The 20915-nt window shown below is 37.2% G+C and overlaps 2 protein-coding genes across 4 annotated transcripts in view; one reads left to right on the forward strand and one right to left on the reverse strand.

The window, feature by feature from the left end:
• Positions 1–1471: 1471 nt before the first annotated feature.
• LOC126284058 (rab-like protein 2A) lies at positions 1472–7004 on the forward strand. Of its 2 annotated transcripts, XR_007551432.1 has the most exons (6): positions 1472–1600; positions 1672–1781; positions 1878–2069; positions 2148–2245; positions 2315–2480; positions 5296–7000. XR_007551432.1 is itself a non-coding variant. In XM_049982649.1 (5 exons), the coding sequence occupies exons 1-5, from the start codon at positions 1494–1496 to the stop codon at positions 2405–2407; spliced, it is 600 nt and encodes a 199-aa protein (XP_049838606.1). In that variant the 5' UTR covers positions 1476–1493; the 3' UTR covers positions 2408–7004. The 2 variants fall into 2 exon arrangements, 1 of the variants encoding a protein (XP_049838606.1); XM_049982649.1 differs by having other exon boundaries at positions 1476–1600; positions 2315–7004.
• Positions 7005–12114: 5110 nt separating this feature from the next.
• Positions 12115–20915, reverse strand: part of LOC126284056 (anoctamin-1-like) — a 124491-nt gene continuing 115690 nt past the window's right edge. For both annotated transcript variants that reach the window (XM_049982643.1, XM_049982644.1), the window contains one exon: positions 12115–19642. In XM_049982643.1, coding sequence (XP_049838600.1) covers positions 19304–19642 — 339 coding nt within the window. In that variant the 3' untranslated portion in view covers positions 12115–19303. The remainder of the gene's footprint in view (positions 19643–20915) is intronic.

A 20915-nucleotide genomic window follows, 5' to 3' on the forward strand; every position in this document is an offset into this window, starting at 1 on the left:
CAGAGAAGACACAGAAGCAGTGGCAAGAGCTTTTGTCAGTGGCTGGATCATGAGATCCAGCCTGAGATGATAACAACAAATCATGGAAGCATTTCGAGGCATTGCTGTTCCATGAGCTGCTATGTGGCTGCTCACATATCAGAGCCACTAGTTGCCATCCCGTAAACAACTGGGTGGTAGAAAGGTTCCACAGAACTTTGAAGGCAGCTGTAATGTGCAGGGGAGAGCAGTGGATGGATTCATTGCCATTGGTTCTGTCAGGCCTGTGAACAGCTTTAAAGTGGATGTGGACTGCTCTGTAGCATGACTGGTATATGGAGAACAACCAAGACTTCCGAATCAGCTCATTTTCTACAAATCAAGACACCACCTAAATGAAGAAACCACAACGACCTTCAGCCAACATCTATGGAGAATAATGGCTGGAATTCAGCCAATAGCACCAAAAATACAGAGAAATAAATCAGTCTTCGCTCACAAGTATCCGTTGACAACGACACCTGTCTGTCTGAGGGATGACAGTAAATAGTTAACTCTTGGCCTCTCGACCTCACACAGTTCTCCAACGATCAGTCAACACATTCAAATTTGGGTGGAATGATAAGGAGAAGATTGTTTCCATAGAACGCATCAGGAGGACATGATGGTCCACTGGCTATCGTTCACAGCGTTTGTGTACACGGCGTGAGCAGGGGAGTTGGGGTGGGGGAAGGGAAGAATTCCTATCCGCCTCCCAGGCTGGCAGCCACAGAAGATCTGGAGGACGCACCGGCTTCTACTCTGACCTATCACCGGAAACAGACACCATCGACACCGCGACAAGTGATTGTCCCAAGGGCTAGAAGAACTGTGAAACACCAGTCATCTGGCATCCCTGGTGCTCTAGCGCTTTTACGCCCACTTCTCATTGTGACATGCTTTCATAGGTTATAAGTTACTCTGTATAGGTGTCTACTAACCTTACAAGCAAAAACTCCTACAAGTACAAACATATGTGAACATTCCTTCCGCTGTCCACTTCACTGCAATCTAGAAAATTGTTGCAGAAACAGAACAGCTTGATAAACTTTCGCCACTACAGAATTGCTTGTAGGATACTTTATTAATTGATGCTGTCGAATCGTTCGACAACTGGTGCGACAAGAAATTAGAGAATTACAGTTGTTTCGTTCCTGATGTGGAATATCACTTACGTCTAATTTTCTTCCTGACAGTAAAAATTCATTTGAAGAAAGATAATTAAAAGAAATGGGATCGATACGTGCTTGGCTTTGACATTCGCTGTTATATTAATATGAGGAGGGTTACATTAATTAACAAAAATATCATCGTAAATTATATATCATATGCTATCAATTGCCTTATGACATAAGCAACATACTCTGCACATAAAACGTGTGACATTTATATACTGCATTCAGTTTCAGGCAGAACTTTCGATAGGCTACAATCTACAATCGATTACGCTCGACGCTAGAAATATTTGTTTAGGAATGGCTGGTGGCGGAGATATTGAAATTGACTATGACGGCGAAGACAGTAAAGACACCTTTAGGGTGAAAGTAATATGTTTAGGCGACAGTGCCGTGGGAAAATCAAAGTAAATCTTTTAAAGTAATCACTTATTTAATTAAATAGTTGGAATAGCTTGTTACGTTGATTCTTCTACAGGTTGGTTGAGAGATTTTTGTTGGACAAGTATAAACCGCATCAGCTTTCAACATACGCACTGACGCTGTTTCGTTATGAAACGAACGTAAACGAAGAGTCTGTTACAGTAGGTGAGGACAGTTTGAGTTTTGTTGTGAAACAGTTTAGCAAACAAACAACGAGCACCGATTTTGCCGAAAAATAATTTTTTTTTTCGAAATTTTCAGACTTCTGGGACACCGCTGGTCAAGAAATGTTTCAGTCGTTACATCCATCATACTACCATCAAGCACATGCGTGTATTATGGTATTTGATGCAACAAGAAAAATAACATACAAAAATCTTGGTAAATGGTATGAGGAATTACGCTACTACCGGCCACAAATACCCGTACTTTGTGCAGCAAATAAGATCGACGGTACGATTCATACATTACAGACTATAATTTTGTTGTCGTTGTAAGCTACCCATTTACACAAAGAAACAATTCTTTCAGCCAATATGGAAGTTACCCAGCGGTCGTTTGCTTTCTCTCAGAAAAATAACTTGCCATTGTACTATGTGTCTGCTTCAGATGGGACCAATGTTGTGAAGGTAATTAAAGTTCATTACCTCTTGTTCTTCTGTTGATTTGCCTTTACACAATGTCTGACTCCTTTCCAGCTTTTCCGTGATGCCATACATGGAGCTGTGCAGTACAAGAAGAACCCAACAGACATCTCTGATCAAATACTGGAAGAGCTTGAAAGGCTGTGAATGTAATACTGTAAGGAATCGTTTGTTGTACTGCTGTTGAACTAAATTTGGACCATATTAAATTTGCATCAGGGTAATTAAATTTTATTCTTCAATTGTGCACCCTCACAGTTCAGCAGACATTCAGTTCTTTGCCCTATTTACAAGTAATGTTGGCATGTTGTGGTTCCCATCTCTAAGGAGAGACCAGTGTACTTAGGGCTACCTTTTATGACATATTACAAAAAAGTAAAAAGCTGAAGTTTTGAGTGTTAAAAATATACCTTAATCTACAATGGAAGCACTACCAATATTAATTTCAAACATTCTTCATAGCTTATATGGTACTGCATTGTTGACTCATACAGATTTTCATGTGACCTTAGTTTAAGAGTGGTTTTTTACTAGGTGCCAGGCCAACATGCAATTTTTATTCAGTTATGGCAATTCTCTTACATAAAGGGATTATGAAATGCCTGCATATTTCTGCATAGAAAGGGAAAGAAAATGTAACACACTTCTTGAACACCTACATGAAACTGGTGTATTTAATGATACTAAAAAAAAGAAACAGAGCTCTAATTTAATCAAAGTGGCACTTAATCGACATTGTTTACAAACTGCATTTATCAACTGTTGTGAAGTTCATGGAATAAATAATGCAGTTTAAGGTATTTGATGAGGTAGAAAATTTTTACATTACATGTTATCCCCTCTGACCTTCACTTTTACTGCATAATGATAAAAGCAACTCTTCCCCAACCAGTTTCGTTAAACACAACACCCCCCCCCCCCCCCCCACCCTCCTTCTTTGTTAAGCTTCTTGTTTAGGAAGTTCAATGAAAGTGTGCCAGTTACAGTGATCTTTAGGCACTGAAACATTGTTTTGACTGTCTTCTTCATATATTTACCTTTTCTCTTTATCACGATTCATAGCTTTTTCCTATTGGCAATGCTCTGTTTCCCACCTGCTTTGCCAACGTCTTTTGCGTGTGTGTCATAATTCTGCATCTGCTTGTAGGTTGTCCTCGAGTAATCTTTGAAGAGGTGTACACTTGTTTAGGGGTAAGGGATATAGGCCTAGTTCTTCGTTGGCAGATGCAGTGAGTTGTTGAAAAGGATAACTGATCTTATGATAAATTGGAAGCAGCAATAGGACAGTTTTCATTGGAGAAAGAACATTCTTTTAAACTGCTGGCTTCTCATTTTTATAAACACACAATATTTATATCCTGGGCACATTGTTGACAAGTGGCTCTAGATGCTAATGTTTACAGTAATTTATAAAAGTTGAACATTTTTCAGCAGCAGCATTTTTTTAAATACTACCTCTTTATTAGCTGCTAGAATCATTCCATGTTTGCTCAGTTTGTTGCAGTGTCCCCAACTGAGTACCATAAAATTAAATGTCCCAAAGATTTTCCCATGTAACATACATAACCTTGGGTGTACTGGACTCCCCTACACTGAATTTGTTGAGTGATTCTCATGTATTGAATTCTAGTCAAAAGGAACAGGTAAATGTAAAACTGAGAATCTGAGCTTTTGGTATTTTTTTCAGTAGCAACAGATGGTTTGGAGGTCAAGCCACAACTGATGATAAAGGGCCAGACATGAGATGATACATTCTTTCCTCATACCATCTTTGCTCATCAGGTTCTCTTTGATCTCAGTAGTGTGTAAAGAAAGAACTGTTCATTTCAAAGTCTCTTGTTTCATGGTGTCTTTGATATTACTCAGGTATGAATTTCCTCTCAGGATTTTACCTGTTACAGGATTTTACAGTAGATATAAATGTTTGGATGGTGATGCCTTTTTAACATTTTGTACAGCATAGTAATAAGAGAAATTAATTACATATTATGCAGTGGTACTGTTTTTGTGACACATCTTTTCAATATAAGGAAAATTATACTTCTAGTGGATTTCTGGACTGCAATTTTTACAGTATTAAGGCAACAGTACTGCATTTTTTGAGGCCTTAAATGTTGTGAAAATCAAATGTGTAGTCTTTGTCATGTACACTTAAGAACAAGTATATCCTGTGACTTTGTTTCAGTAAATACATTTTTTTAAATAAGCAACATTTATAAACCTGTTTTAGAGTTTATGGACTGACAGGGAGTACAACATTTGTATATGTTGGAAGAATGTAAGCTTATAGCTTCTAATGAGCTTAGTGTGTGCCTTACAATGAGTTCGCCTAAAGTATGTTGTGACTAGCAAGTGTTAGTGCGTCTCAGTGATGAAATTTTCTGGCACATTGTTGAGTTTTATCAAAAAATTTTATTTCGTGGGCACTTTGATGCCAGACCGAAATACATGACATTACTTACATTAACTACTTGACAAGCAGCCAATTAATGAAGATTGAAGTTTAATGAGCCAACAAACCAATATTGCTTGTGTTACCTATAAACCAATATATAATTGGTGAACAAATTCTGTCTTTTTAACACATTATATAGGCCATAATTGTATCCTGTATTTATATTTGAGAAAATTAAGAAACTAGCACGAGTGTCTTTAAAGGTGAAACAAGTGTCATTAACATTTATACTTTTATTGAGAATTGAGTATGATGGGACAGAGGTGGTTCCGTGGTAGATGCTTCATGATTTGTAGCATCTGAATCGACAACAAGCTAATTTTTGTGTGTAACGATTGTTGATCAAACATGAGTGTGATATACCAAAAAGTTAAATGAAATGTTTACGATTTTCCATTTCATTGAAGATAATCATTTATATCAATGTATGCTGGGGATCAATAGCAAGGTTAATGCTGTGATGTGCTACAATAACTGCCAGTATTGTGTCTTTGGAAAAGTAGCACATAAATGACATTTACGTTTTACTTTAGTCTTTTTCAAGTAAAGAAATAATTTTGAATTTTACTTGATTTTGCAGAAAACACTGTATAATTGAGAAAACATATTGTGCTGCTTGCTTCACGGACAGTATAATGCAAGAACAAGAAATAGAAATTTATAAATACTAGAGCATTAAATTTTAACCAGAGAATGGAATACAGACCAGTAAACCAATGGTGCAATCTCTACTCTGGCATTTCTCTGATGCCAAACATTTACAACCACAATGCCTCTGTCACTATTACTATGTGGAAGGTTATTCTTACAATTAGGATCATTTCCTGTGGAGTCCAAGTAATTTTAGGCTACTTTTTTTTTAAGTCAGTGTCTTGGTTTTTCAAAAAATTAGACATTGTAAAATTTGATGAATTGTTGTACTTTAGAGTCTGATGTGTGTCACATCCTGAGCTGTAAGAATAACTTTATTCCATGCACTCTATTGACTAAGGCTGATGGGTGTAATGATAGGTCTAAAAGCCGGTGGAACACTGAACTTTGTTCATGTCAGTTCTAAATGATATCTACATTAACAGGTTAATTATTGTAATTGCTCAGGTTTTATATTCAGATGTGTAACTGACTAGTAGAAACATATTTTCATGAAAATGTTTCACAAAGGACCTGTAGATAATTGTTATACTCACTATACTTACACGTCTTTCTTTTTCATAACTGTGAAGTGTATGTAAATATATGTAAAATGAAATGAAATGAAATTTATGATAATTCTCAGTTAAACTTTATCTTTGAAACATTGTGCAGTGTTTTTGTGAATGATGGTGTCACTGAATTAATGCACTTATCAGACATATGTATAAAACTGCTGTGACAGTATTGTATTCTTTATGATGTTACTACACATAAAAATCCGTCCAATTTGTTAGAACATAAAGATTTTTTGGTTGTGAATAAAACAACTTATTGTTGTCAAAACTTTGAACTTTGTTTTGTTATAAAACACTGCAGTACTCAATAGCCTTTTATGTAAGGAGAAATTGTGGAAGTGGGAAAAGTCAGGTGCAGGATAGGTCTACACATAAAGATACATACCTGTCATTATATCCTTAATTATTCTTTTGATAATTTTAGGATGGTTGTTCTCTCAAAGTGAAACTTAATGAAAGATCTCAAATAATAAAGCCATTATTAAGAACTGTACATTTACGTGCCATCATTTCACAGAGGACCAGAGATAGGTATGGTAAAATAAGCACTTGGTTTACATTTGTATGCGTAAATAATTTGAGAACTGGAGAGAAACACTAAAAGTCAAATGGGACACACACTTTGAAGCAAGGAGTTTTTGAAAAACTTTTCGTCCATAGGACTAATGATTTCAAAACTTAATTTGCATAAGGTCATAAATTAGGAAATTTAAGTATGGATTGAATTGGACAGCCAAGCTCTTAATAAATTCAATCTCTGAATGGAAAAAAAGGGAGGCATTCACTACATAGTACGTAGCAACTTCTTGCCCGGAACTTTGGTAACAAATTAAAGCAGAGAGAACAATGGTTCTACATAAGTACAGTCCTGATTTGCTAGGAAGTAGGAGAAAGATTTTAACACACAAATGGTTGCATCTGTAGTTAGTTGTGTCACAGATATTGTGTGTTTTCTTTTAGCTTCTTATATATGTAATTTATTACTAGGGTGCTGTGAAACTTGAAGAGCATGTAAAAAATGTTAAAACACTTAATTTTGCAAATAAATGTAACAAAAATATTGACTTGTTCACTAGATGTCACCGCATTTAGCAAACCTACAGGTGGCTTGCAGTTGCTCCTAACATTCCCTACCTATATAATCTCCTTTAAATTATTGGCACTTAACATTTTCTGGACTGAAGTTTAGCATGTGTGTGAAGATTATACACACTATTAACAGCATTCTCCAGTGGCCTTGTTACCTGTGATGATTGTTCTCTGTGACACAGGAACCTACCTCTGCTTAGCCTAAGGCTTTCCCTTTAATTTATTTAAGTTGTTATATTTGTAGAGCTTGTGGATTCCTCAGAAATGAGTGATTTGTCAAACTTTTTGTCCTGGGCAGAGTCTGGGTACCGGCTTTCTGACTTATTGGGCAGCTTCAAAGACATTTAAAACAAAACATCTTGACATATTCATGTTTTTTTTTAGTACCCATATCTTTTAAGGAAATGCATCATGTCAAGTAAGGTAACATGATGTCATGTTGTATATCATATATAACATCATGTCATCCAGTGGGTAATTTATCACGTTGTGCAGTATGACACAACACGTCATTAAAGTTTAGGATGCATGCATGCCCACTCTTCGATACTTCCTATTGTAGACGCATCCCACTCTAGAAGCACACACACTGAGATGAGATGACAAAAATCATCTCCTTCTTTAGCCTGGCATGGTGCAGCTAATCAACGTGACATGGAGTCAACAAATCATTGGAAGTCCCCTGCAGAAATACTGAACCATGTCGCCCCTAGAGCCATCCATAACTGCAAAAGTGTTGCCAAAGGATTTTGTGCACAAACTGACCTTTCCATTACGTCTCATAGATGTTTGAAGGGATTCGTGTCGGGTGATCCGGGTGGCCAAATCATTCGCTCGAACTGACCAATCGCAAACAATTGTGGATTGGTGACACAGCACACTGTCATCCATAAAAACTCCATTGTCATTTGGCTGCAGATCATCTCGAAGTAGCTGAATGTTACTATTTTCAGTCACTGATCAGTTCCATGTAAACATAGCCATTAGATTAGATTAGATTATTGGAGCTAGATGCATGGGAAATTCCATTTTGGAAATCATTAGGGGATTGACTAATCTAATCACATCATTATGAAGCCACAGTCAAACACTTCCATCAGCCCTTATCAACTGAATTCGGGAATCATCTGACCAGCCACAGTTTTCCAGTCGTCTAGGTTCCAACCAACATGGTCGCTGACATAAAAGGCACTGATGTCAGTCATCTGCTGCCATTGCCCATTAATGCCACACTGTCAGAACGGATACGTTTGTTATACATCCCACATTGATTTCAGTGGTTATTTTGCACAATGTTGCTCGTCTGTTAGCACTGAAAACACTTCGGAAATGCTGCTGCTCTCAGTTGTTAAATGAAGGCCAGAAGCATTGTCTGTGGTGAGAGGTAATGTCTCAAATTTCGTATTTTTGCACTCTCTTGATGCTGTGGATCTTGAAATAGTCAATCCCCTAATGATTTCCAAAATGGAATTTCCCATGCATCTAGCTCCAATAATCATTCTGCGTATAAAGTCTCTTAATTCCATCGTGCTGCCACAATCATGTTGAAAACCTGTTCACATGACTCAACTGCATACAAATAACAGCTCCGTCTGTGCACTGTGCCCTTTCATACCTCATGCACACAATACTGCCGCAGTCTGTATATGTGCGTATTGCTATCCCATGACTTTTGTGTGTATTTGCTTTTCCACCTCTCACCATACATGTAATAGAGGATAGGTCTCCCTCAATGAAAAAATTAACCATCTTATCTCCCCACCACCCAGAAATCAAAAAATTGTTTTAGCATTTCCACAGAAATAAACCCACCCCCAGAAATTTGATACCCCAAAAAACTTTTTTAGCTATTACATGTATGGTCTTCAGCCAAATGATATGACGTCTGTTCAAAAAGTTCCGTGACTTCGTACACACTTATCTTTTACTTATTGTGCATGGTCTCTTTTGAGATACTCTCCTCCGCAATTGATACATTGCTCCCAGCGCCATATCTGCTTCTGGAAGCAGTCTTGATACGCCTCTTGCTGTATCGGGCGAAGCGCCGTCTGCAAATTTTCGTTTATCATTGCTAATCTTTGTCCTTTCAATGGGGCTTTCAACTTTAGAAGTAAAAAAAAAAAAAGTTTGAGAGGCCAGGTCTGTCGAGTATGGAGGATGAGGCAGCACAGTGATTTCGTTTGTCTACAATAGTCACACATAAACAGGAATGAATGTGCAGGTGCATTGTTGTGATGCAAGAGCCATAAATTGTCTCGCCACATTTCAAGCCGTTTCCTTCTCACATTTTATTCCAGGCATCATAATATGTCCAAATAGTACCATCAATTAACATTTTGTCCCAGTGGCATGAATTTGTGATGAACTAATCCTCCAAACTCAAAGAAAACTATCAGCATGGCTTTGACATTTGACCTGGCCTGACAAGCTGTTTATGGGCTTGGATAATCTTTCCTGACTCATTGGGAAGACTTGAACCTTGGTTTATCATAACAGTAGACCCAGGTCTCATCACCAGTTATGATTCTCTTAAGGAATACCTTTTTCTCATTTGCCCAATACAAAAGCTATTCACAGATTGCAAGGCGAAGGTCTTTCTGGTCTTGACTCATCAGCTGTGGGATGAACTTGGCGGCAACACCATGTATTCCAAGATGGTGTGTCAGGATTTTATGACATGCTCCCACTGAAATGTTACATTCTTCTGCAATCTCTCGTACAGTCAGTCTTTGATTGGCATGCACAGTTTTGTTGATGTTCCACACATGGGCATCACTGGTAGACATTGAAGGGTGTCCTGACAAGGGTCATCTTTTTAACTTGAACCTGGCCATTTTTAAATCATGTCAACCATTCTTAACACCAAGTACGGCTTAAGCATTCACCATTGTAGGCTTCCTGCATCATTCGGTGTTTCTCTGTAAAGGTTTTCTTGAGTTTCACACAAAATTTAATGCAGACACGTTGCTTCTCTAACTCTGCCCTCTCGAAAACAGTAAACTTTGCGACATAACATTCTACTCAATACAGCACTGAACAATAACAGATATAAAACAATGAAACTTCTAAGCAAGTACACATTAAACACAAGCATGTGCAGGGATGCCAACCGAACTTTGCTCCAACACGCTCCAAAATTTTTTGAACATACCTCGTATATGTTATACATTGTTTATTATGGCTGGCAAATCTTCAAGATTTTGGGCTTAGGATCAGGGACTTGAGACTATAAATTGCAAGATACAGAGGTGCCAACACCTTGCAGCTGAGAAAGCTTACTGCACTGGGGAAGTAGGGTTAAATCATAAAAAAATGTGAATATGTTAACATGTTTTTGTTTACATGTCTTTGAAGTTGCCAGGTAAGTCTAAAAGCTAGTTCTCTACTTTTACATCTCTGACTGTGTCCAGGATATATGGGGTGTTCAAAAAGTCTCTTCACTGTGCCATATGATTGTCAGCTGCAGTGAATATACTGAAATGAAACTCAGTGAAGTACAAGTTATTAATTTACTGAATATTCATTTTTAGTTACAAATTTTCACATTAAATGTTGAAAGCGCCCCCCCCCCCCCACCCCCTGTTGTTGAATACACAATTCAATTCATCTAACCATGTTTCCAAACACCAGCTGTAACATTTCTTCTGTAACAGAAGCAGTGAAAGTGGATATTGCAGTTTTCAATTCATCGATTGATTCTGGACGGTTTTTATAGACAGATGCTTTCGTTCCACCTCAGAAGAAAAAGTAAGGTGGTGTTAGGTCAGGCGATCATGGAGGCCAAAGTCCCTGTGAAATTATTCGATCACCAAAAACATCAGCAAGCAGTGACACTGAAACGCGAGCTGTATGAGCGGTTGCACCATCTTGTTAAAAATAACCGTTCAGTATTTCACTTAACACAAGTTCTCTAATGAGTGGGTACAGAATGTCACTGCAGTATCGTTGTGTGTTTATTGTTTCACTGAAAAACCCAGGAAGGCATACAATCATATGCCATGTGCATATAACAATCATACAGCACCATGGAGAGATTTTTTGAACACCCCATATTTGCCTTTTTTTGTTCTATGACAGGGACATAGTTCATTCTGATTCCCAACTTTCACTCTAGCATAATTTTTAAATTAGACTGATATAGTTCGGCAACTGATGTATATTTTTGTTGACTGACGACAACTGATCTGGTATAAAGTTTTTTTTTATTGTCTTTTGAACCATGTTGCTTATATCATGACAATAGATAAAGCTTCCACAGAACAAAAGAACAACAAGTAATTACATGTATTTGTCTTACAAAATTTGCACTGATTCGCGCAAGTCTAAAACGCAGATGCAGCACACATAAAACTCATAAAAAACATGTTTTTGTATGTAAAATCTGAATGATTTATCATAAGAAGGCATTTTTTTATTTATTTGATTCACGTTATACCATTTCCATGCATTCAACACCCATAACAATGAATTTTACATACTACATTTAGGTACACTTTAAACCATCATATCCCAACAATGGGTAGTGATTACTGGATTTAAAAAAAGTGTGGTTTTGAATATATTGATTTATCTACTTTTCTGTAAAGTTTGAACAGATTCATACAAATTTAAATTACAGAAGTGGCAGGCTCCAGAAACCTTCCAGAAAAAAAATGTTTTTCACATTTCTGCGAATAAAATCCAAATGGTGCCATTAGCAGAGTACTAATTTCAGCCCAATTAAAACCTTTTGTGAAAGGAATTAACCAGTTTGCACAATTTGCCTTGGCACCAGCTCTGGTTTGTCTTTCAAACATTGCTTAATATACTGTACTATAGCTACAGTAAGTCCAATGTTTGAATGGCTATACAAATGGCTGTTGGTCTGAGCTCAACCAAAAACTGTTTACTCCATATTCCTAGACCATTTTTAAAATTTTTATTGTTTGCTACTGGACACAGATTCCTATGAAGAATGATGCCAGAAGAACTGAAGTATTGGAGAAGAGGTTTGAGAAAAATCACACATTTTTTAGAGAGAGAGAGAGAGAGAGAGAGAGAGAGAGGCGAGGAAGGGGGGTGGGGGGGAGTGAGTGAAGAGATGATGTAAGGTGTAATTTAGAGTGTAAAACAGTTGATGACAAAACAAATAAAAAGGTAAGTTCCTGCAACACTACAATGTACACAGAGAAGGATCAGAAACAGAAGTGCATCTTTTTGCTTCACTTTGCTGTCAACATTATAACAGCTTCTCTTGTTGGCAATGGTGCTGATATCTGTGGAGCAACGAAATCACTATCTGGGTGAGATACAGCCCATTTGTTGGAAATACCGTGATAATGGACTACTTAGACCACCCTACAAAATCCGTAGACTATTATATCCGAACAGAACCTCTCATCAGATAATTGCCAGTTGTTTGGAGGATCTCAAATTCTGTGGAAAATGGAACACCACCACCTACTACCATAGTGCTTTGGAACATAAATGGATCAGGACCCTCATGGAGGAAATTCAACTTGTTGGGCAGACTACAACTGTATGCCTTTTTTATAGATAACTTATTTTAAATGTACTACTGCCTCTCAGCAAGGTTATTTTTCTCGACACAAAGTGAGGTCAAGATGAACTGGCTATCAATGATACATGCCAATTGGCTTTCTTTTAACATTGAGATAGCATCCAAGGATGAGTAGTAGTTCTTTATTGTATGGATGATGATATTTGTTATTCTTTACATTGCTGAAGTTGGATGACACAGGACTGCGGTAGTATGGGCAGAGGTGAAAAAACGTCATTGATGCATGATTGATTATTGTCAAACCCATGCCATTAACTTTCAATGTGAAGAATATAAATGTGCATGTGCACACAAAATCTAAGAGACATGAGCTGAAACAGAATACAGTTTGAAGAGGAATGCAAATACATAAGCAGAGCTATAGTGTTTATATTTTTGTATAAGTGCCAAACTTCTCTCAAGTGGATAGCGCACCTACTATGCACTGCGCAGTTGTCTTCACTCTTTCAGTAGCTGATTTCTTCTAAAATATTTGGCCACAACAATTTCTTTTTCGTCATTTTACTTATATATCAAAAGGAAAACAGGCTGATTTTACAGAACACAATACACGTTAACTTCATTTTCATGGAACAGGAAAGCAGCACAAAGGAATGAAAATGCATATCAATTACATTAAAAAACACAATGGATTAATATTCTTCCAATATTTTATTGCTTTATCAGTCCATAGTTTTTACTCTTTGTTTTGCTACAACTTTTGCTCACACATCCATTTCTCAGGAAATTTACTTTTCATTTCATTACTAAAATAGTCATTAAGTACAGAATTTTACAAATAAAGAGATGAACGCACGCACACACACCCACACCCACACCCACACCCACACACACACACACACACACACACACACACACGTATATAGTAAAAAAAATGGTGTCATTTCATTCCCTCTACATATTGTATGTTTATATTGACACTGCCACTGCTCTTTGTGTTTGAGAAGCATTATAACAAATGCTATTTGCACAGCCATGAAACCTATAATTCTAGTGCAATTTATCTTCGTATGATGAAGATGTCTACACACAGCATATTTAAAAGCACCACTATACCAATGCACTGCGCACTGAGAAGAAATGCAGCTTCTGTGCCTAACTCAGTTTTTCATCACCATGCTTTAGCACCTTATTACGGAATCTGAGGGCGTGAATCTCACTACTAGGAAATTTGTAAGAAGATAACTTTTGATGAAGATGTGTTGAATGTTTGACTCAAGAGAATTTGTCTTTTAGGTCTGCCAAATGGGATAATATATTGGGGTGAAGCAAAGGCTATTTAGAAGTGCACAAACCAAAATAGCCATAGTCTGAAACATTGATTCAGTGCCCAGTCATGAAAAGTATCTAGAACATGACTGCTTATGTTTCTCTCTCACATCTCCTTTAGTCATAGTTTTACTGGCGAAAAATGTTAAACACGTCACCTGCAGTCCTTTACATTTGAGCACCTTAAAGCACAAGTCGTGTATATCCCCCCCTCTGTGCTCTCTCCTCTCTCAGCTAGTAATAGGATCTTGTTCAGAAAAAATAGTTATGTTAATTGCAGAAATGGTGTAGTATATAAGGTGACAACTGTCTGCAGAGCAGCACTGCAAACTGTACGCTCTGGATAGTACATATACAATAATTTACGATGGTGCACAAACTAAGTTGTAAAGCACCAGCTACGGCATAGGTAGCAGCAGATGTTTTTGCAGTCAATGACTCCATCTGTTAACAGACAACACAAGTGGTGCAACTGGGAGTTACACTACTAGATGTGCAACTAATCCAGTTGTGTTGATACACAGAGTACATTTTTTTGTTCAAAATACAGAACTTTATTAGTTTAAGTCCAGTATAGTTTACCATGGACTCCATTGATGAAGAGAATATTGGTGAGCCAAGTAATTTGGCAGATAATGGATCCAAAGATTAGTATTTATCGTCAAACTTAGTCTGTCCTGTACTGCAGGTAAGAGTTGTCCATTTCTTTTATTTTTTATACATTACTCTTAATTATTTAAAGCTCAATGTGCTTACAAGCTTTCATTACATTAAAGTTTTGTATATTAAGTATATTTTAAGAGCCAAAACATGTCACATTATTAAAAATTAAATGCACAGATAATCTAAAAATGGGGTTACACCACTAGTCCTGTCAGCATTTAAGCCTACTGTGTGTAGCAGAGGTTGTAAATCTGGTTATCTCTGAGACCATAACAGTAAATAAAAGGAAACAAAAATGTACAATAAAACTCTTAGCCCTACTGTCTGTACCTTTATGAAAATCATAAGGACCGATACGACTTTTCTGTAATTTTACAGGCTTCACCTATGGTAATTTCTTAGTTTCAGAAGATGAGAAATTCGAACAATGTTGGCGATGAAGCAGAAGCAGTTGTAGAGGGCCAGCCAAAGAGAAGTCGAAAAAGAAATAAAAGTGAGTGGAAACATGATAAAAGACAAAGAAAATGTAATGTAGAGAAAGCTTACACTACAAGAAAAGCAAAAACTGTTGCTGGAAAAGAATTTAGAAATCCCAACTGCTGCCGTAACAAAAAAAAAAAAAAGAAAAAAAAAGGTTCAAATAGAATTGCAGAGAAAGAATGATAAAGTGTTTATGAGTCTTCTTGGAAAAATGAAACTTATTCTGCTCAAAACACATTGATATGTGGCCTGGCCAAAGAAGAATCACCACAATGTTGTCAATCAACAACTAATGCCAAAAAGGAAACAGTACTACTAATACAGTTATCTGATTGTTGATGGCAAAAGTGAAATTGTATGTAAAAACTGATAGGAGAATAACGTGAGCCCTTAAAAAAGTGAATACAGGAGAATCCCTAGGTGATGACAAATGAGGCAAGGAAATTCCTGCAAACAAAACCCCTGACAAAAAAATGGTACTAGTAAGGGAACAAATTTCATCATTTCCCTGTTATCAATCACAGTAAAGAAGCCATAACCCAAACAGAAAGTATTTATCAGATTTAAAGATACGACTGCTATACAATGTGTTCAAAGACCATATTGTAAGCCAAGGAAATCAACCTGTGGAAGAGCACATTTATCGTAGAACTTTCAAAAATGAGTTCAATTTGCAAATCCATGCTCTGCACTATGACACTTGTGTAAAGCATGGTGTTTTCGTCAACAAATTCAAATAAACAACAGATGAAGAAGAAAACAGAAGGCTTAAACAGGAACATAAACCTCACTTCAGAAAATTTCAGCAGGACGTGATAGATTTTCACTGCTAATGATTGGTAACAGGTCATTTATAGGTATATATAATTCGTGTTGCTGTTATGCGTAACAATGACTTTTTGTCTACTGAAATCCTACTAAAAAGGAACGACAGTGAGGGATACCTTGTGTCGCAATGGATTCGGTACCAAAGGAGTGAACCATTCACGTTTCTTTTTAAGGACACAATTTCAGAAGACATGCTGTTTTATAAGTTAAACTTTACGCCAACATTTAAAAATGGGTAATCTGTCAAAGTTCATAATATCGATCAAGAGAAGCTTTACAGAGATCCACTCCCTGTCACAAAGGAAAAAATAACACGATAGACCTTTTCACCAGGCAGTGGCAGAACACACGCATAAAATACAGTTGTAATTGGCAAGCTTTCGGAGCCAATGGCAATCCCCAGTCAGTCAGTCTTTCCTTCTCATCCTTTACGGTAAGTCTCCGCAGGCTCACGGTTCTGAGTGGCTTTCCCAAAATCTACCCCTTTTCCTAGACCTCTCCAGTTCTTTCCCTTCATCGCTCTTCCTTGCTCTTCAACCCTTCTGCCTGAAGGAGGAGCCACTGGCTCCGAAAGCTTGCCAATTACAACCGTCTTCTATGTGTATGTTCTGCCACTGCTTGGCGAGTGGATTCTTTTATCTATCCTTTTAAATAATTTTGTCAATAACTGATTGTTTTTGTTGTCATGATAGACCTTTTATCGTACAATCCCCCAGTTCATCACAACTACTACAAGAAGTGATCCACTACTTAACTCATATGCAAGCAGTTACATCGAGTAGAAAATAATGTTAACCGAGGGTATTAAACTTATCAATACAGTATTTTTTACAGTCATGAATGTTTTTGTTATCAATAATATCCTCCTCGTGGCTACGACACAAGTGGTGTAACTACAGTTACACACCTGTAAAAACACAAAAACTTAATGAGGACATTTAAGGTAAAAAAAAAAAAAAAAACATGAAATTATACTTTGCTGACTTTTGTATAACGACTCTAATAAAACATTAAATATCTCAACACAAAGATAATGTTAGTTACACCACTTGTACTTTAAGGGCTCATTTTTAAAATGTCACTAGGTTACATTTTGTATATGCTTAACTGAGGTCAGTTCTCTATAATTTTGAAAAATAATGTAATTAATTGAAGTAATGGGACAACATCAGTGTTGTGGCTCCTGTGAGAGGTGTTAATGAATTCTTGGTTCTAAGGGGTGCAAAAGGAAGGAAGATCATTGATTAATGCTGAACACATTTGAAATGACACTACAGCTCAGACTGGGAAGGGAACTGGACTTGTTGTCTTCAAAGGGACTATACTGGCTTTTGTGTTATCTGATTTTGGGGATACAAAGAAAAATCTGGATGGGGATTTCAACTGCTTTCCTGAAAGCAAGTCCACTGCCTTACTGCTGTGTTGTCTAGCTCGGGATAAGAGTGTAATGGGGACAGAATTACAGAAGTGAGGAAGCTGAGGAGGAGGAGGAGGATAGCTCTTGTTCACTCATGTAGTGTTGCTACAGATGATGTGGGACCTCAAATTGGTTCTGTTTTTTGTCTTTTGAACTAAGCACATAATGTTTCATGAACTGAAAAAGAGGTAGTGTAGCCAGCACCTATAACGGACAAGGAACCAGGGAACCATGTATTATTGTGCACAATTATGAAACACACAATAAAAACAGAAGTTTAACAGTTTCTTGGTGGTAAAGGTTGACAGAAATACTATGTTTCCAAAGTATGTAGATTTCTGCTGATTCATGGCAAGGAAATCTATTCTTTTCCCACATGCTTAGAATTGTGGTGCATGCAGAGATTAAAAGTCCCTACAGTAGACAACTAGAATTGTGTCAATCTCAATCAAGACATATTACGATATTTCTGGTTTTCATATTGGTTTCTGAGGGCGCGCGTGCGCACACACACACACACACACACACACACACACACACACACACACACACACACACACACACACACACGTGTTTGTCCATGTACATGTGAGTAACAGCATTTGGATTATAGTATGGCAAGATCTCCTGAAATGGCAATCATTACGCACAGGTTTAAGTGGAAGAACAGAAGGCGGATGAACAAAAACAGGTAACACACTCATTTTCATTGTGGTAATGGCCACACAAACAGTGCTCTTTTTAAAGAATATTCTTCTGAACTGAATCAGTCTATACTGAATGCTGACAGGAACCTGATGGCATCAGATGATGCATGAAGCACATGGCACAGAACAGCACTTAAGGGCAACTCACACGTAAACACAGTACCATGCAATAGCCTTGAGGACAACAGTCAAGCACCTCATAGAGAATGTGTCACACAATAATAGATTATGCTGATAGCACAGAAGGGCAACAGTGCAAACAGTGCTACCTAATGCAATATCCTCTTATTCCATTTATTTTCATACCAGTTTTGTGTGGTACATCTCTTTTAGTTGTTTTGATGGCATGTATTGTGTGCCAAACAATGACTGAACAGATAAAGAAGTGCAAATCTGTTCTGAGATGTAATACTGTAATACAATTTTGTATGCCACAATGTCAAAAACTAAGGCAGTGGCACATACAACCCATGGGACTTTCCCTATGGCTGTGCTGTATTTTTTTTCTGTACTTGGCCATACAAAATAATACTATTAAAAGCTCTGACCAACCAATAATTGACATGGAAGCACAAAATATTCTTGACAACATGCCATAACTGCTTAATTTTCTTTGCTTGATATGATCAAGTCTAATATACAAAATGAAGTATGATATGTAACACCAATAATGTCAAAACATCTGTTAAGCTTTAACATTACAATATACTTGGTATTATGTTAAACTATTAAGAAATTCAAAGAGTTAAAATTGACTACACTTAGTGTAGTAGGAACTAATATCACTTTGTGATTTGTCACTAGTGTTCCAAACAATGTGTCATTATTTTTAAAATACTAGCACAACAATCCTACACAAAGCTGGATATTTAACTGTTATAAGATAAAATAGTTTTCCATCTATATTGCACAACCTGTCACAGCCTTCCAATGCAATTGAAATTTCATGCAGAGCTTGAAAATATTGCATGAACTCATTAATAAAATATTGTACATTAAATATGAATGGAATTGTTTCTGCTTAGCAGCTTCTCATCACAATATTATTGATGATATTTATTACAAAAAACACTTAAATTTAAAATATGGGCAATATGTGGTAACAACTTCTGTACTTGGAGTAAATATTATGGCAGGAATACATACAAATTTATACATCAAAACACATGAAACACCTTCAATACATTATAACTTTTAACAACTTTACAAATGAAATATATTCTCTTTTTTTGGTCACTGTACTCACTCAGTGGTTTATTTACCACAATTTGGTTACATTACCTTTCAAAATTTCATTATGTGAATACATTATATTCTTTAATAAGTAGCAATGCGAAAAAGGCAGTGTATGTGTACAGGAGCTGGCTTCAAACAGCAACAGGCCCCGACTGCGACGTTCCCCGTCCGATTCCAATATTGTTCTCTGTAGGCAAACCAACTCCTGCTAAGTCCAATTCAGAACCTGTCATCTTGTGCCAAAAAACAGTTGCAGGCCCGTCCCCATCATCAGAATCATCATCATTTTCTGTTCCTCCTCCCAACAACAAGTCACCTTCTTCTGGTATGTCACCCCGTGCCCTCATTGCCTCTTGTCTTATGATGATCTCATTAGTTATGTATGTCTCACGGCGGATCTGATCACGCAAATCACCTGGCATATCAGGTATTCCCCATCGGACAAGTATCATCACAAGGGCTACCACATTCTGTAAATAAAAATACCTAAAATTGTTGTCATCACAAGTATACACTGCTGCATATTCAGTACATAAAGAAACTTTTGGCAGTGGCACTAAATTTGTTGAAGCCACAAACGCAAGTCCTCAGATTTTTTGTTTTTCCCATATGTACATAATATATGGCCTATAAAATATACGAACAATGCATTTAAATGACTTATCCTACCATAGTGTGGTTTGGGAATTTTGTAAGAATAATGAATGTTGTTGCGTTTACTATTTTGGAGGAGACGCTGAGATGCAGACAGGCACAACACACACACAGTCACACAAGCAAAACTATCAAGCGTGGGTTCAGTGGCCAGACACAGTCTGTGTGTGTGTGTGTGTGTGTGTGTGTGTGTGTGTGTGTGTGTGTGTTCTACTGTATAAGAAGGCCTTTTGGCTGTAAGGTCACATGTATAACAGTCTTAATTGTGCCTATCTGTGACTCAACATATGCTGTATGTGGTGAATGGCAGTCTATCCTTTTCATGATATTGTCGTTATATCATCTTGGATTTTCCACTGTTTGATTTCTTCATTTGCCTGCATATTCATTCACCTCCTCAGTTTTGTTTTTGTTTTTTGCAGATGGGATTTATTTCATATCCAAACATACATGGCAGGTCTCCCAGAAGTGTTTGTTATGTGACAGCATCTTGGGGAGGGGGCAAAGCATGGCTTACACAACAGCTTCTCACTTTGCACTGTTCACAGGTGCACTGTAATGTGAAACTGCTCACTGTAGCTACAAAAGATACACATTTGTACTTTTGCAGCAATAACAAATTGCTGAAAAAGATGGGTTTTCCTGTCATTATAGTCACCACAATGACACAAATTTCAGGAAACATTTGATTCATTGATAGTATGTGTACGAAGAAATTCCACATTCAATTCTACACAACCAGTTGCTGTTCAATGTAATTAGTTGTAGAAGCTTCACTTAAAAATGGCTCAGCACCTGTAGATGACGCAAATAAACACTATTTTTAGCAAATATACCGAGTGATCAAAAAGTCAGTATCAATTTGAAAACTTAATAAACCACGGAATAATGTAGTTAGAGAGGTAAAAATTGACACACATGCTTGGTATGACACAGAGTTTTGGTAGAAAAAAAAGAGAGAAAGATAAAAAAAAGTTCGACAGGGTGCGGGAGAGCAAAACTGCTACCGTGATGGGTAAGAGGTACGCCGATATGTTACGGAATCATATCATCCCCAGCCTGGCTGATAAACACCTGCTGGAACATATG

This window comes from Schistocerca gregaria, chromosome 8 (assembly GCF_023897955.1).
Source record: "Schistocerca gregaria isolate iqSchGreg1 chromosome 8, iqSchGreg1.2, whole genome shotgun sequence".
Lineage (NCBI taxonomy): Eukaryota > Metazoa > Arthropoda > Insecta > Orthoptera > Acrididae > Schistocerca > Schistocerca gregaria.